Source organism: Antrostomus carolinensis, unplaced genomic scaffold, assembly GCF_000700745.2.
Source record: "Antrostomus carolinensis isolate BGI_N321 unplaced genomic scaffold, ASM70074v2 scaffold12788, whole genome shotgun sequence".
Taxonomy (NCBI): domain Eukaryota; kingdom Metazoa; phylum Chordata; class Aves; order Caprimulgiformes; family Caprimulgidae; genus Antrostomus; species Antrostomus carolinensis.
The window spans coordinates 22,563-36,148 of record NW_010335065.1 but is presented as its reverse complement, the minus strand read 5'-3'; the positions used below and the strand labels follow the sequence as shown (position 1 = coordinate 36,148).

The following is a 13,586-nucleotide window of genomic DNA, read 5'->3' as shown; positions in this document are numbered from 1 at the left end:
CCAGGGGGGTTGAACATCTCCCAGAGATGGAGCCTCCAAACCTCTCTGGGCAGCCTGTCCCAGGGCTCCGGCACCCTCACAGTGAAGAAGTTTTTCCTTAAGTTTGTCTGGAACTTCCCAGCTCTCTCAGCCTCTCCTCACACGCGAGATGCTCCAGGCTCCTCAGCATCTCTGTGGCCCCTCCGCTGGACTCTCTCCAGAAGATCCCTGTCTAGGAAGCACATCCCACCCTCTCCACTGCATGGGACACAGAGAGAATGCCCAGCCAAGCGCTGCCAGACCTGTCAGGAGTGCCTTCAGGAACTCCCCAAGGCAGCTTTGCCTCTCTCACATCCCATTTCCTTACCTTGGCTTTCATTTCTTGCGTTCCTGTACTGGCAGGTCGGGATGTGACAGACGAGACTCGTTTAGAGATGGAAGCAGGGCTGGAGGGTGTTTTCGAAGGGGTTGTGCTAGAGGAGGTGTGTCGTTGGGGGGGGATGGAGGGTCTATCGCCTGGGGGTTTGGCAGTGGAAGGTGAGGATTTCTTAAACATGGAAACAAAATAAAATTGGAACAACAACAACAAAAAAAATCAGTATGGGAGTGAAACAAAAGGGAATCACCAAGATTAAACAGGATTAGAAGGTGCAATACAGAGCTGGGTGTGGGACAGGTACTGGCCTCTCCCTGCAGCACAGAGCTGGGCAAGAGCACAGGGCACTGTCAGGGTCCCACGGCTGCACCAGCAAGCATAGGATACCTCACCTCTATCCTCCCACAGGGTGCAGCAACTCCCAGGCCCCTTTCTGGGGACCATGTCACCCTGTGACAGCCTGCCCTTGCCACTGCCCTCTGTACCATAGCACGTTTTACCATCTAAACTGCTCTATTTACTCCCAAACTCTCTATGTGCTCCACTGGCAAAGGTGCTGCAGGTACAGCAGATGCAGATGATTGCTCCTGGGTCTCTCAACCCCATCATACCTGTTTTATCAACTGTGGATCACAGGTTTTTATCTACACAATCGCTTGGTATCACATCAAATGTCTAGCCTGATACAATCCTGCCAAACCTCCCTAAAGAAAGACCCCATTTCATGTTGTTTGAAAATAATTACATTCCTCACTTTTAATTCTTTATCTACTAAACTGTCCATCAGCTTTTCCATTATCTGACCCAGGAACTAACCAGGCTAATGGTCAGCTGAACTAAACCTCCTCCAAATTAGCAGAGTGACATATCTTTAAACTTCTGGAATTTACCTACTACTGAACTCTGTTACTCACTCAGGACACAGCATCTGCAAGGCCTACATTATGTACTTTATTTTTTTATTACATTACTCTTTTCAGTGTTTTCCTGCTTGTCCCCAATACAGCCCAATGCAGTTTTGAGTTTGCTTTCACACCAGTTTGCTCCAGTAAAGCCAACCAGCTGCTTTCTGCTCTCAGGCTGAGAAAATTATTTCTCTAACCCCCCCCCCAAGCCAACCCCATGAGCCACGTCATTGTTTTAGATTTGGTTTGCTTCCTTGCCCTCAAAAATGATCACGGATTGCACCATCCAAACCGGGGTGAGGGAAGAAAAAATAAAAACACTCTGGAAAGACAAATGGAAGAATGAAAGATAATGGGAAGGTTTCCTAAGAGGCACAACCACAGTCCAGGAGAGCAGGAGAGAGAGTCAGGAACATGCACAGCACTTAGGAGGTTGATGTCACCTCTGGTTTCCCTTTCTCTCTTACCTTCGCTTTCTTTTCCTCAGCTTCAGCCCCTTCCTTGTCTTTGCTGTCAATATGACCTGGAAAATGGAAACAAACACAGTTATACTTCTTGGGACTCGTCATTAAACTCTTAGAGAGATGATAATGCCTGTGCTACAGCAACATGCATGTTGGGTGGGTGTTCCACGTTCCTGCTCTCCGTTAAATTAAATGCTATTCTTAGAAATATTACAAAGTCACTCATTTCTAAACACTTCCACATTGTAAACACATTCTTTCTGGGTTAAGAGATTATCCTGTGCACAAGCAACAGTGTGTTAGTCATCACTGGAGCATCAGACACATGCAACAAGGTCTGTATGAGACCATTTTGTCCAGATTTGCACTCGGTTCTAGTAGCATCTGTTCAGTTTACAACGGGACAGTTCTCTTCCACCCTAAACATGAGTTTCTTTCTCCAAAACACCCACTGCTTCTAACAATCATATAAATAAAGGCTAAAATTGAAGGCTGCCCCAATCCTAGCAGCACCAGGTTGCCCATTATCTCATGTAAAGTTGTTGCTCAGTGTGTTAACTCTGCAAAGCATTTTTACACCTGGTTGTTGTTACTTCCCATCTCTCCTGACACACCACTTTCTGCTTCCCCAGCAGACAGTTTGCCTTCGACCTGGGTCAGACTCTGCAGGGTCTTAAGGTCTTAGCTGTTGTCCTACTTGATTTGTATCAAGCAGAGAGCGACTGACAATATTTCAGTGTTTTGGCCCATTAGTCTACGAGCACAACAGACTGCAGTACTGCTAATTAGGAGATTAGAAATAGGGAGGAAGTAATGTTTGTACTGTAAGGCACTTATAACAAAGCCCCTTTTCCAAGTCTTCAGCTAATTCCTCCCTAATCTAGGAGAAAAGCTGCTGATATTCTCCCCAGTGTTTTGGAAATTTGCCCTGAGGGGTAAACCCTTTCCCAGTGACATTAATAGTGGTGTTAATCCAGCACTGAGGACCCTGACCCAACCCAGCAGCCACTCCCTGAGCTGCTGAATGCACCAGCCTTCCCAAATTCAGTGAAACTACAGACTGGAGCAAGGCTGGAACTGAACAGCCACCAAGTATCTCTGTCTTTGAAGGAAAATATATGATATTTAATATATTAAAGAAATTCCTCCTATTGAATCAACAACTGGTTGACTCTGGGCAATGTATCCCCAACCCACCGTGGTTTCCAGGCTCTGATGGTAGCGGTAGCAAGCCATGCTGATGCCCCACAGCACAAATGCAAAACTTCCCACTGGCTTATTAGGTAGTGAACAAGGAGAAATATGTTATGAGCTTTAGCTCCAATGGAAAAAGCTCCATCAGCAATTTCTTCATGAACTCCAGGCAGCAAAGAGCACACTTCTCTCTGCCACAAAACAGAGAGGCAGTAAGCGGATTTCCAAGCTAACGGAAGCAGCCAAGCCAGCTTTTGGGATGTGGCACTGGGGTGAAAAGCAGAACTTCCCCCAGGACAGGCCCTGGAGAGCCAGAGCTGAGGTGCAACACGGTGAAACACCACTGGGTTTGGACTCGTGTCCTGCTGCCCCAGGTTATTAACACAACTCACTGCAAAACCTGCAGTCAGCCACTGAGCAGGGCCCCTAGTGACATCCCTCCAACCCCCAGTGGAGGGGGAAAATAGCTCTTGGAGGAGAAAGAAAAGGTCTAAGAGCTGCTCTGCTGGGAGAGATACTCCTGCTTTGAGGGGTGAACTACTCAGACCTTCACCTAAGACAGCTATGACTGAGATTGCTGCATGAACACAGCAGCTCCAGGGTCTGACCACGCTCCCAGCCCAGCCTAGCCTAGAGATGCACCCAAGAGCCAGGGCTGCACACACACAGGCAGCTCCCACAGAACACCCCACATACAGCCATCGTGTCAGCTCACCCAGGGACACGCCATCCAGAACTGGGATCAGAGAAGGATGCTTTGTAAGAACATTGGACATGCCCTGTAGTGGGCAAAGGTCCATCTAGCTGCAGACCTTGCCTCCAACAGCAGTTAGTAGTGGATATTTAAGGGAAAAGTACAAGAAACAGGACCAACGTGGGGCCTTTTCCATGATTAGACTTGCCATCTCACTTGCCTTTTTCCTCCTTGCCTTTAGGAAAGCCAACACAAAGAATGACTGGACTGGACAGCGGGCACACACAAACCAGATGGCATGTGTTCTGCTGGAACAAGCCGGGTTAGCACTGCTCCAACATGCCAGAACAACGTCCATCCGGTCTTCATCTTCTCTGGGAAGGTGCCAGGTGTGAGTTAAGGTGCCCACCCCACAGATCCAAGGAAATCAAAACAAAAAACAAGTGAAGAAAGCATGATCAGGGACACGCCAGCACCATGCAAGGGACGCAAAACTGAAGCATAAGGGTCTGGCCAAGTGTGCCAGGACATCCAGGATTAAACCAAAGAGGGAAGGGAAGGGAAGGAGAAGCAGCGGCGCTTTGTAGATCAGTTCACAGCAAAGGTCCAGGCCATTTCCCAAGCAGCAGGATTGGAGAGGTGGCAGCAAGCTGAAGTACTGGTTCAGGCAGCCTTGTGGTGAGCAAGCCACCGGCAGTGTGAGCTCAGGGCAGGCAAACACTGCACACACCTTTTGGGAGAGGGACGCGACTGACGCCTTTATCTGCCACACGGGCACAAGGTTTCTTCTTGGGCGTCCGGCGTTCTCCCTTATCTGGCACAGCCTCTTCCAAAGGAGCAGCTTTGTCTTCCACATCATCGTTTAACTCAGCAGGGAGTTTGGCTGTTTCTAGTAAGGGTCCAGAACCTTCTCCTTCCCCAGGTTCCACTTCTTTTTGGGAGATGATTTCAGAAGGTTCTGATGGGGTGACATCTGTGTCTTCTTCCTCCCTCAATGGCAGTCTCCTCTCTTCTTGGTCCTCTCCTACTTTATGGGATTCAGTTTCAACAAGAAGAGCCTCTCTTGCTATGTCTCTGAGGACATCTTTGGACTTGTTTTCTTCAAACATATATTCTTCACGAGCTTCCTTGGCTGTTGCTGGACACAAGCTCATTTCAGGTCCTGGTGGAACACGCTGTCCCACCAGGGAAAGCAAATCCTGTTCAGAAGTTTCATCAGTATCACGGTCCTCATCTCTTTCCCATCCACTGGTATCTTCTTTTAATGGAGCTCTGGTATATAAAGGAGATGGCCCATCTTTAATACAGGAGTCAGCTGTGCCACCTGCTCCTGCCAGCCCCTCAGTGGGCACATCACGACCTAGCTCTGTTCCCAGCGCTGGATCCACACCAGTGCCTTCTCTGCCTTGATGATCCCACAACTCATTGTTGTCTTCAGATGCTCTGGAGTCTTGGTACATATCCAGGGGTATTGGGATGGTGACCTCGATTCTGGTGGGAGCTGCTTTTGTAGCCTTTGTTTCATGCAATGGAAGAGGCTGCTGAAGAACCCCAGCTACCTGCGTTGTGGGCTGGATTTCTCTTTTTATCGTATCTCCTACACGCTCCTGAGGGCCAGGCTGTAGCTTCAGAGAGCTTGGCTCCCCTGGAGTTGATGAGGCAGAGTATGAAGCATGGGCAAACAATTAGCATCAAATAAGTAGTCCAACATGTAATGCTGAAGAAAGACTAAGGATTTCTACTATTTCAGTCTAGAGGAAAAAAACAAGTCCCACATCACCACAGACAACTCACTTCTACAGTGGCTTTTGCCTTTAAGGAAACTCTGATCCCCATGGGAATCAGGAACAGTGACAGCCACAGCAGGTGGGAGACCAGACTCCTCTCTGGACCTGGTCTTGGAGCTGGTTTAGCTATAGAGGTTTTCAGAAGCCAAGAATACACCCATTTTCTAATCTACCACCGCCACTGGACCATCAGTTTGCTGGTCACCGACCACCTCTTCTTGCCTCAAGGATCTAGACAAAACAGGCCAGACACCCTCCCCTCTTCCATGGGCTTACAAAATCCCTTCAGGTCCTCTCTTCCCTTGCAGGAGATGTTCATGCAGACATGGCACCAGTTATATCCTCCCAGAGCTCAAACTATCTCTGCTTTGTTCTCCAGAACATTTCTATTGCCAATGAGCCTGGGGAAGAGCACTCCTATGTCTTCTCTCTTATTGCTGTGTGTTTCAACAGTTAGTGGAGCAGACAGCCCCAGTGGAAAAGACTGTAAATAAAAATGTGGCTGTAGACACATGGCCACAGCAATTTTGGACTGGGCAGCTGCTCAGACTCATTAGAGCTCCAGCCCTGCTGCCACCATTTGGGCAGAGCAGAAAATGCAACATTTAAGATCCAAAACTTAAGGCAATAGAGACACAGATCTTTTCTTTGGGGGGAAGGATAAAAGAGAGAATTATGTTCTATCCCTGATTTCATGCATGATACAGACTTCTACAATTTCACCCAATAATTTCTGCATTAAGCCATATATTCTGGTTCAGTTGGAGTTTTTCTGTTAGAAATTCACTCAGCTGAAGCAAAGATGCACTGAGGAATGGAGAATGCACTCTGAACATATGTAAATTGCTTTAAAGTCAACTGCCCTAGTAAGAATGTGCATCTTATATCATGAATTTGTCCAGCTTCAAATCCTCTTTCATCTTTTTGAGCACTGATTGGGTAAACTGAAGAGCCTAGATCAGAGCACTTCAGTATCAAGATTGTTGCTTTGTTAGATTCATAAACAAGATTAAAACAAGAAAAGAAGAAGCTGAGACTGACTCGGTCTTTTATCAACGTTCTCCCCACTTTAACCATAATGGTTAAGTGAAATTACCACAGAAAGACCTCAGAAATTGTGGTTTTAAGAGAAATCTTAAACTGGCACTTATTGGCAGGTAGTATTTGAAAGGTGGCACCAAGAAACACCTTTTATAACCACAGGGAATTGAAGGATGATTATGCAGTAGCCAACAGACTGTCCTGGCTCATTTCTTCTGCAAACAAACAACATGACCATTAATGACCGCTGGTGCAGAGATGTGGACAGGCAGTTCATTAGCTGTACTTCCATACTCCAGGACTTGCTGGTGGCTCTGAGGCAAACATTCAATACAAGATCAAGAGCAAAAACTGTGAATCGGAAGATTCTTCTCCACCTGAGACTCCAAAGGTATTTTATCATGTTCCATCTTCACTGCAAAGAATTGTTTTTTTTCAAATCCCACAACATGAAAAATGAAGGCAGCTAATGACAAGATATCCAAGACTCTGTGTGCGTATTGATAATCACATCTTCCTCCAAATCAAACAGAACCATTAACAGGAAGCAGCACGTTATTACAAGTCCACTTCTAGAGAAGTAACAATCTACATAAGAACTAAGAAATGTCACATATAGGTTATATCTGAGTTCCAGGCAGCTGTATGTCCCCATATCTGACAGCTGAAAGATCAGAAAGGTCTGAATAAAAACCTGGTGAGACACAGCAGCTAGAACCAGACTGAACAGAAGAGAGAACTTCACCTCCCTCCTGCCAACAGTCTTGATGTCTTTTTTGTAGTTGTGCCACTATTTTAAATACAGAGGAGCTGCTAGTCCAAGAACCAATGGACAGGCAAGCAAAGGTTTTATTTTAATTGCAGGGAGCAGACTGCATGTAACTGTGTTCGTCTGTGTGTGGAAAGCAAAGACAACCTGAATTCTGGCCTGAACTGAGAAGACAAAGACCTATTTACTTATGTAAAAGACATAGGTGTCCCTAAATACACTAATGCAGACACAAGGAGGAAAGATGCTGCCCAAGCAGCAGGGGGAATTTGTTACGTCTACTGCACAGAAAGCTACCTTACAAAATGAGGTTTAACTAAGATTTTAACCAGTGCCACCAAATGAGCACTACAGTGCATTAGTGCTAGCCAGACAGTAACATCAAAGGGAGTTTGAATCCATAAGTCTCCTGCTTTGGGCACAGAACTAAGCCAGCATTGGGGGCTTTGGGAAAATCCCATCCTGAAGTTTTTAGTCAAGTCTAAACTAAGCAGAGTCAAGCGAGGCTTTCCAGATAGCCAGGAGGTTCTTGGATAATTTCTTGGCTCATCTGAGCAAACACACAATTAACGCTCTATAAACACTCACTGCTCACTATGCCTGGCTTTGTCAGTCACATTCCCTCAGACTGGGATGAGGAAAAAACCACCCATAATGTTAAAGTCAGGTCATCACTGAGTAGGTTTGAGACATGTTTCAAGTCAGAAAGAGACACGGTAATTAGAAAAACAATTCACTTCTTTCATGTGTGACATGCAGGACTCAAAACTGACTGTTCAATGCTGAGCAGTTCCTCCTGGGTAACTGCATCATCTCAGCTCTGGTCACTGCCTTTTCTAGCCTGGAGGGTGCCATGTTTTCCAACTGGACAAACAAGCACCAGGGCTTCAGCTATCTGAGAGAGAGATTTGGTGCATGAAAAGCTGCAGTTCCCTGAAATGAGTATGTTGGAACATTCAAAGCATATAAACCCTCCCCTGCCAGGAACAGGGAGAACTGCACGACTGCTTGTACAGTGCAGAGAGCATTTGCATTATGGAAGAGAATTCCCAAGCCACACGTGTGGGCAGCAATAACTGGACCCCAGCAACAGATGATTCACTAACCTTGAATAACATCTCCCGCAGCGTGGTCCTCCAGGTTGGGGGTGGCTCCTACGCCTGCCTCTTCAGCTGGTCCCAGTTCAGAGAAAGAATGGGAAAAACATGATCAAAACAAGAATTAAGTTTAAGTGTGTCTCGTGAATTTATTTACCTCCCTGCTGATTCTGCCCATCAGTGCTGCATTTATGAGCAGGGCAGTATCAGGAAGGAAACCAACTCATACCAGTGACGGATCTAGTTAGATTTACTCAGCTTGAGCTGTACCAGACTGGAGGAGCATTTCACCAACTCGCACATCCTGGGTGGCAGGTTAGTACAGGCTCCTTCAGGCAGAGGTGCAGAAAACAGGCTGTTAAGGAGCAGGGAATCTTGTGGATTTAAATCCCCTCTTCTGCCCTCTCCTAGGCTTTATGTTGCTGGCAGCACTCACACGAATGCCTAACTCTTACCTGAGCCCTGTCTTCTTGCGGTCTACTACCTAGCTTATTGTAATTAACTCTGCCAGGCTATCTGACACCAGTAAATCCATGTCTGTCTGATACAAATCTGACACTTCAGGAATATTGGTACATTAGAGAAGCATAATTTTCTTCACTGTAATGATGGTTTGTCTCTATCAGATTTTTTTCAATTATACGACTACTTTCAAAGCAGCTTAATCAATTATACTTCTATGTTACAGCTCTACTGTCCAACTAGGACTTCCTCTGTTTTCCCCATTTTTTTTCCAATGGGTTCAGGACACACTGCTTCTTCCTGGCTCCCTGGTACAGTTAGATCCTGAATCAGAGACTTGTGTGGCTGAGCCACTCTGCGTTTCAGCCCAGGACTCCATCAGCAGCCTGGGGACTGGATGCAGGATAGACAATTTGGCTGCCCGAGGGAGTGTGCTGGTTTCAATGTTTGTGTGTTTTCAAAAGCCCCTTTCCATCCACTACCCTTCTCAGGTCCTGTCTGATGCTTCTAAGAAAAGCCAGCAGCTACCACACAGGGGGGACATAATTTTTCATACATAGACCAGACTCGCCCAGGAGCTCCTGCCCTCTTGTACACACACAGCACTGCTGCAGCTCACTCCCTTCTTCCTCTGCCTCTGGAAGACCCCCATCCCTCCCTGGAAAACCAGGCCCAGGCGCAGTGATTCCTCACAGAGCACTCAGGCTCAATTAGCCACTTCACTTCCTCTGCATTATCCTTAAAAACACGCTGGCAGCCAAAGAACTGCTGCAGTGGCCTGGTTTTCACCTGCCGATTCAAAGACAACTGCATGGGCTGGGCTGGGCTGAGCGAGAGTGTGAGACAGGCAGTGAGGTCCTGTGGTGACCACCTCACCTTGCCAGCAACGTGGGGCTGCTGGCAGAGGGGCAGAGATGACCGGGATCAGCAGGTAAGCACTCAGCTTGGAGATGGGAGGCAAAGCCACCACAGAGACACCAGATAGAAAGACTGTCAGATGTAGAGCTGAGAAAGAGCTGAGAAAGAGAGAAGAGAAGACTGCGAGTTTCCCCCAGGATGGGGAAGGCAAGAGGACAACTGTAAGCTAGGAATTACTTCTGCAGGCCGTGGAGAAGAAAGAAGCACGTGTCAGGAGCAATGCATCCCTGCGAGAGGTTTTGCAGGGTTATTTTTAAGCACTAACCAGTCCAGCTCTCTGCTCTCTCTGCATCAAGAGATGAAACTGCACCTCGGTCTCCCTCACCTGTGGTTCCTTCTGGGATCTCCCCGTGCTGTTCGACACCACCCTGATCCTCGTGGTCTCCTTCCTCCACTAAAGGGGCTGTGGCATCTGAAAAACAATGCAGCTTTCACATAGCTGTTGAGTGGCAAAACCCTGGGGAGGTCAGGACGTGCCTGAGGAACTTCTTGCTCAGAAAAGCACAAGATTCCCTCTCTTGAGCCACTGCTTGTGGAGGGAGACATGTGAGTATGACATAGCAAAGCCAGTATGGCAGGGACACCATCAGTTGTCCCCTCTGCCACACAAACCAGACATCTCCAGTGTGCTTACTCCTTATGCAGCTGGAAGCTTTATCATGAACACTGTCTGAAAATGCGTAGCTAAAGACAGCCACTGGTGCCTGATGTGCATGCACGACAATGCTGTCTGCATGGGGACATCACTGGTCTGGAGCAGGAAAGAACAGCTCCCATCAGATACCTCCATAAACCATCTGAGCACTGTGATTGCGTCATGCTCTGGGCAGCTCTGAGACAGACAGATACCTGGCTCCATCTACCAGAGGGATGTCTGCTCGTCACGACAGTCCCAGTCCAACTGGAAAGAGGGACAACATCCTCCTCTGCACCAGCCAGGTTTTATGTACTGATTTCTTGAGCCACATTCACAGGAACAGAGACACATCAGTTGTCCCACATCTCCAATACGACAGAGCTGGAACTGGTCAGCATCTCTGTCCACCTTTCTTTTAGATAAATTTTGCAAACTAAGACCTTTACCTGAAGCTTCCAAGAGGTGGATACTTGGGATTAAAGCAGCCAGAGGAACACAAAAAGTGCAGTTAATTAAAATAGTGAACAAGTCTCTAGACCACTTCAGAATTAGATTCTTCCCACAAACAGGGCATTCAGATAACACTCTGGAGCAGCACACACATGCCCTGAGTCCTACCAATACGACCTTGACATCAGCACAAAGTTTTGCTTCCTGTATAGACTCTGCCCATGCCATCATTCCAGCACAAATCCTGCTCTAATCATGAATAGATAAATAAAGAAGGGGCAAAAAAAAGAGCTGTGGGGTACAGCTAACTCTGAAAGGGAACACAGTGACCAGGACGTGCTGCCAGTATCTTGGGGGAGCACACTGATGCAAATCTCTGGCCCTGGGAGGACACAACATGGGATTGCTCCTGGCTGCGCTGAGCTAACAGGAGCTCACAGTCACCGTGTAAAAAGTTGTCAGGAAACAAACTGCAAGCAATTTCCTGAAATATAATAAACACTTCACCTTCTCTTGCCTTCCAAACCACTCTCCACTTTTAAAGCTCATTATCTCATCCTGCAGAGTGGCAAACATCACTTGTGATGAAACTAATGAAGAGCATTTGTCCAAGAGTGCGGACACTCCCCCTGAGAAACCCCACCAGGACACGGCACGGTGAGTCTTCCAGCAAAGTTTACCACGACCCCATCCATCATGGTTTCAAAGCAGTAAGTCAAAGAGCTCCCACCTTCCGTAGTTGGGGTGCTCTTAGCTTCAGATGTTTCAGAAACAGGCTCATCTGATCCATCATCGACTGGTATCTGAAGGGGATAGCCTGGAAAACATTCAAATGCTTAGAACAAGTCCTTGGCTAGGAGCTACGGCCTGTGCATTATGAACTCCAACTGCCCAGATCCACAGCAACCAGAAACTGTAATTGGACAATAGAAAACACCTGAACTAATAAGCAAGCAAAGCGTGAAAATGCCAACCAAAAGCACCAGTGTCATCACCAAAAGGAACAAGCGGAAAACCATCAGCAAAAGAAAAGCCCAGTGAACTGGACAGCTAGAAACAGCAAAGCATGGCACAAGCAGGAAAGGAGATCTTAGCAACATAAGCAGAAAAGATGTACAACTTCTGAGTCACTGTTGTCCTCTCTCTGCCATTTCTGGAGCCATGAGCCTCCCTCCCAGAGCAGGCTGTTGAACACTTCCACGATGGGTTTATTCTAATCATTGCAAACCAGCAAGTCTTTGTCAAGGGCTCGGTGTAGCACATAAAACACTGTGCCAAGACTTGGTTGCAAAAGTTATCTTTTGGAAGAGAAGGGCAAGAGGCACAAGTTTCCTCTCTGCAAGGAGTCTGAGCAAATAAAATAATGACAACTGAAGAAAATGACTTGGAAAAGAAGATTCAAGCTAACATAAGCAAAATCCCTGGGAAGCTGTAGCGTGCGAAGCTGAGAGCAGCTATCAGACTGAAATGCATCACAGAACCCAGGATGAATGGATGCTATGGATTCTCTCCAGGACAGAGCCAATCCATTTATCTGGTGTAAGCTGTGTCCAAAGCACTTCAAGAAAAGAAAATTAAGATGATGTTTATATGGAGCATAGCTGGGAGTGAGTCCCACCAGGTTTGCTGGCATTATGTGGGTTTCCAAGCTCAATTGTGGAGCACAGTGGAATGAGAAAGAAAAGGCTTCTTGAGAAATGCAGGTCTGAAATGTGGGGCGAAAGTCTCTTGCATGGCCCCCAGTCCCAGAGCTCTCTGTTCAGTTCTCCCCATCTCCCTGTGCAGGTGAGAAAAGCAGGCAGCAAGCAGCATCCTTGAGCTGTGTTTCCAAAATAAAAGCAGTGCTGTTATTTTTATAGTGAACTAAGGAGTGAACACAGAAACACACATTTACAAAGCTGCAGCACTAAGTTCATCACTAGTCTGGATACTGGGGGTTGTTCTGTTCTTGCTGGGCACTGATATTGAAGAGCAGCATCTTCCTAAGACTATGAACATCAGAGCATCTTGTGGGCCACCACTGGCTGCAGCCAGCTGATCCACAGTGACCTTCCAGATACACGTACCATCTCCTGCTGGCTGTCCCCAGGGACCCCGTGCACTGCCACGCTGGCCCCACTCTCACCACTTAGGTCATTCTCTCAACAGTGGGCAAAGCAGGTCCTTTACACCACCTCCTCCTGGAAGTGCTCACCTGATGGGATGTGCTTCTCTTGGCCAGCTGGGTGATCCTCCATCATGGTGACGTCCTGACACTGCTCCGCGATCTTGCAGCAAAGTTACCTGGAGGAGAGTAAAAACGAACATCCATCAGGCAAGACCTGACACAACGACACAACACACCTTCATGATCTTAAAGATCTTTTCCAACCTAAATGATTCTATGATCCATCTGGAGCCTGGATGGTGTGCTCCCATCTACTGCTCCACAAGACAATTTGGGTTTGTCAGCCAATTTCCAGGAGCATTAAACATCCTATTGCGAGAAATCAGCCAACAACACCCAACCATCTTCAGCCACTGTAGGAAGATATCTACCTTGTTCTCTTTTCTTGATGAACCCTGAAATCACACCGTGATGCTCAGGGAAGGTCACATCTCAAGATACATGTTACCTATTGGGTTTCACACCAGTGCTGAAATAACTCCTGGAGCATCTAATGCTAGTGCTTCCAAACCCACCAGGAGCAAGCTTTGTCCACAGTCACCAAGTGGAGGAGGAGAGTGGGAAGGGAGTGCTAACGTGCCAAACTGGGATCTAAAAGGGCTGTCCCAGACAGGTACCACTCTTCTGCAGAGCTGCACCAAGCTCT

At 47.2% G+C, this 13,586-nt stretch overlaps 1 protein-coding gene across 1 annotated transcript in view; it reads right to left on the bottom strand.

The window, feature by feature from the left end:
- LOC104529948 (microtubule-associated protein tau) overlaps positions 1-13,040 on the bottom strand; it is a gene marked incomplete at both ends in the record, with an annotated part of 26,478 nt that extends 13,438 nt beyond the window's left edge. The window contains 7 exons of the mRNA XM_029086594.1: positions 347-526; positions 1,728-1,783; positions 4,343-5,263; positions 8,316-8,381; positions 10,012-10,098; positions 11,504-11,590; positions 12,968-13,040. Coding sequence (XP_028942427.1) covers positions 347-526; positions 1,728-1,783; positions 4,343-5,263; positions 8,316-8,381; positions 10,012-10,098; positions 11,504-11,590; positions 12,968-13,040 — 1,470 coding nt within the window. The remainder of the gene's footprint in view (positions 1-346; positions 527-1,727; positions 1,784-4,342; positions 5,264-8,315; positions 8,382-10,011; positions 10,099-11,503; positions 11,591-12,967) is intronic.
- Between the last annotated feature and the right edge of the window lie 546 nt (positions 13,041-13,586).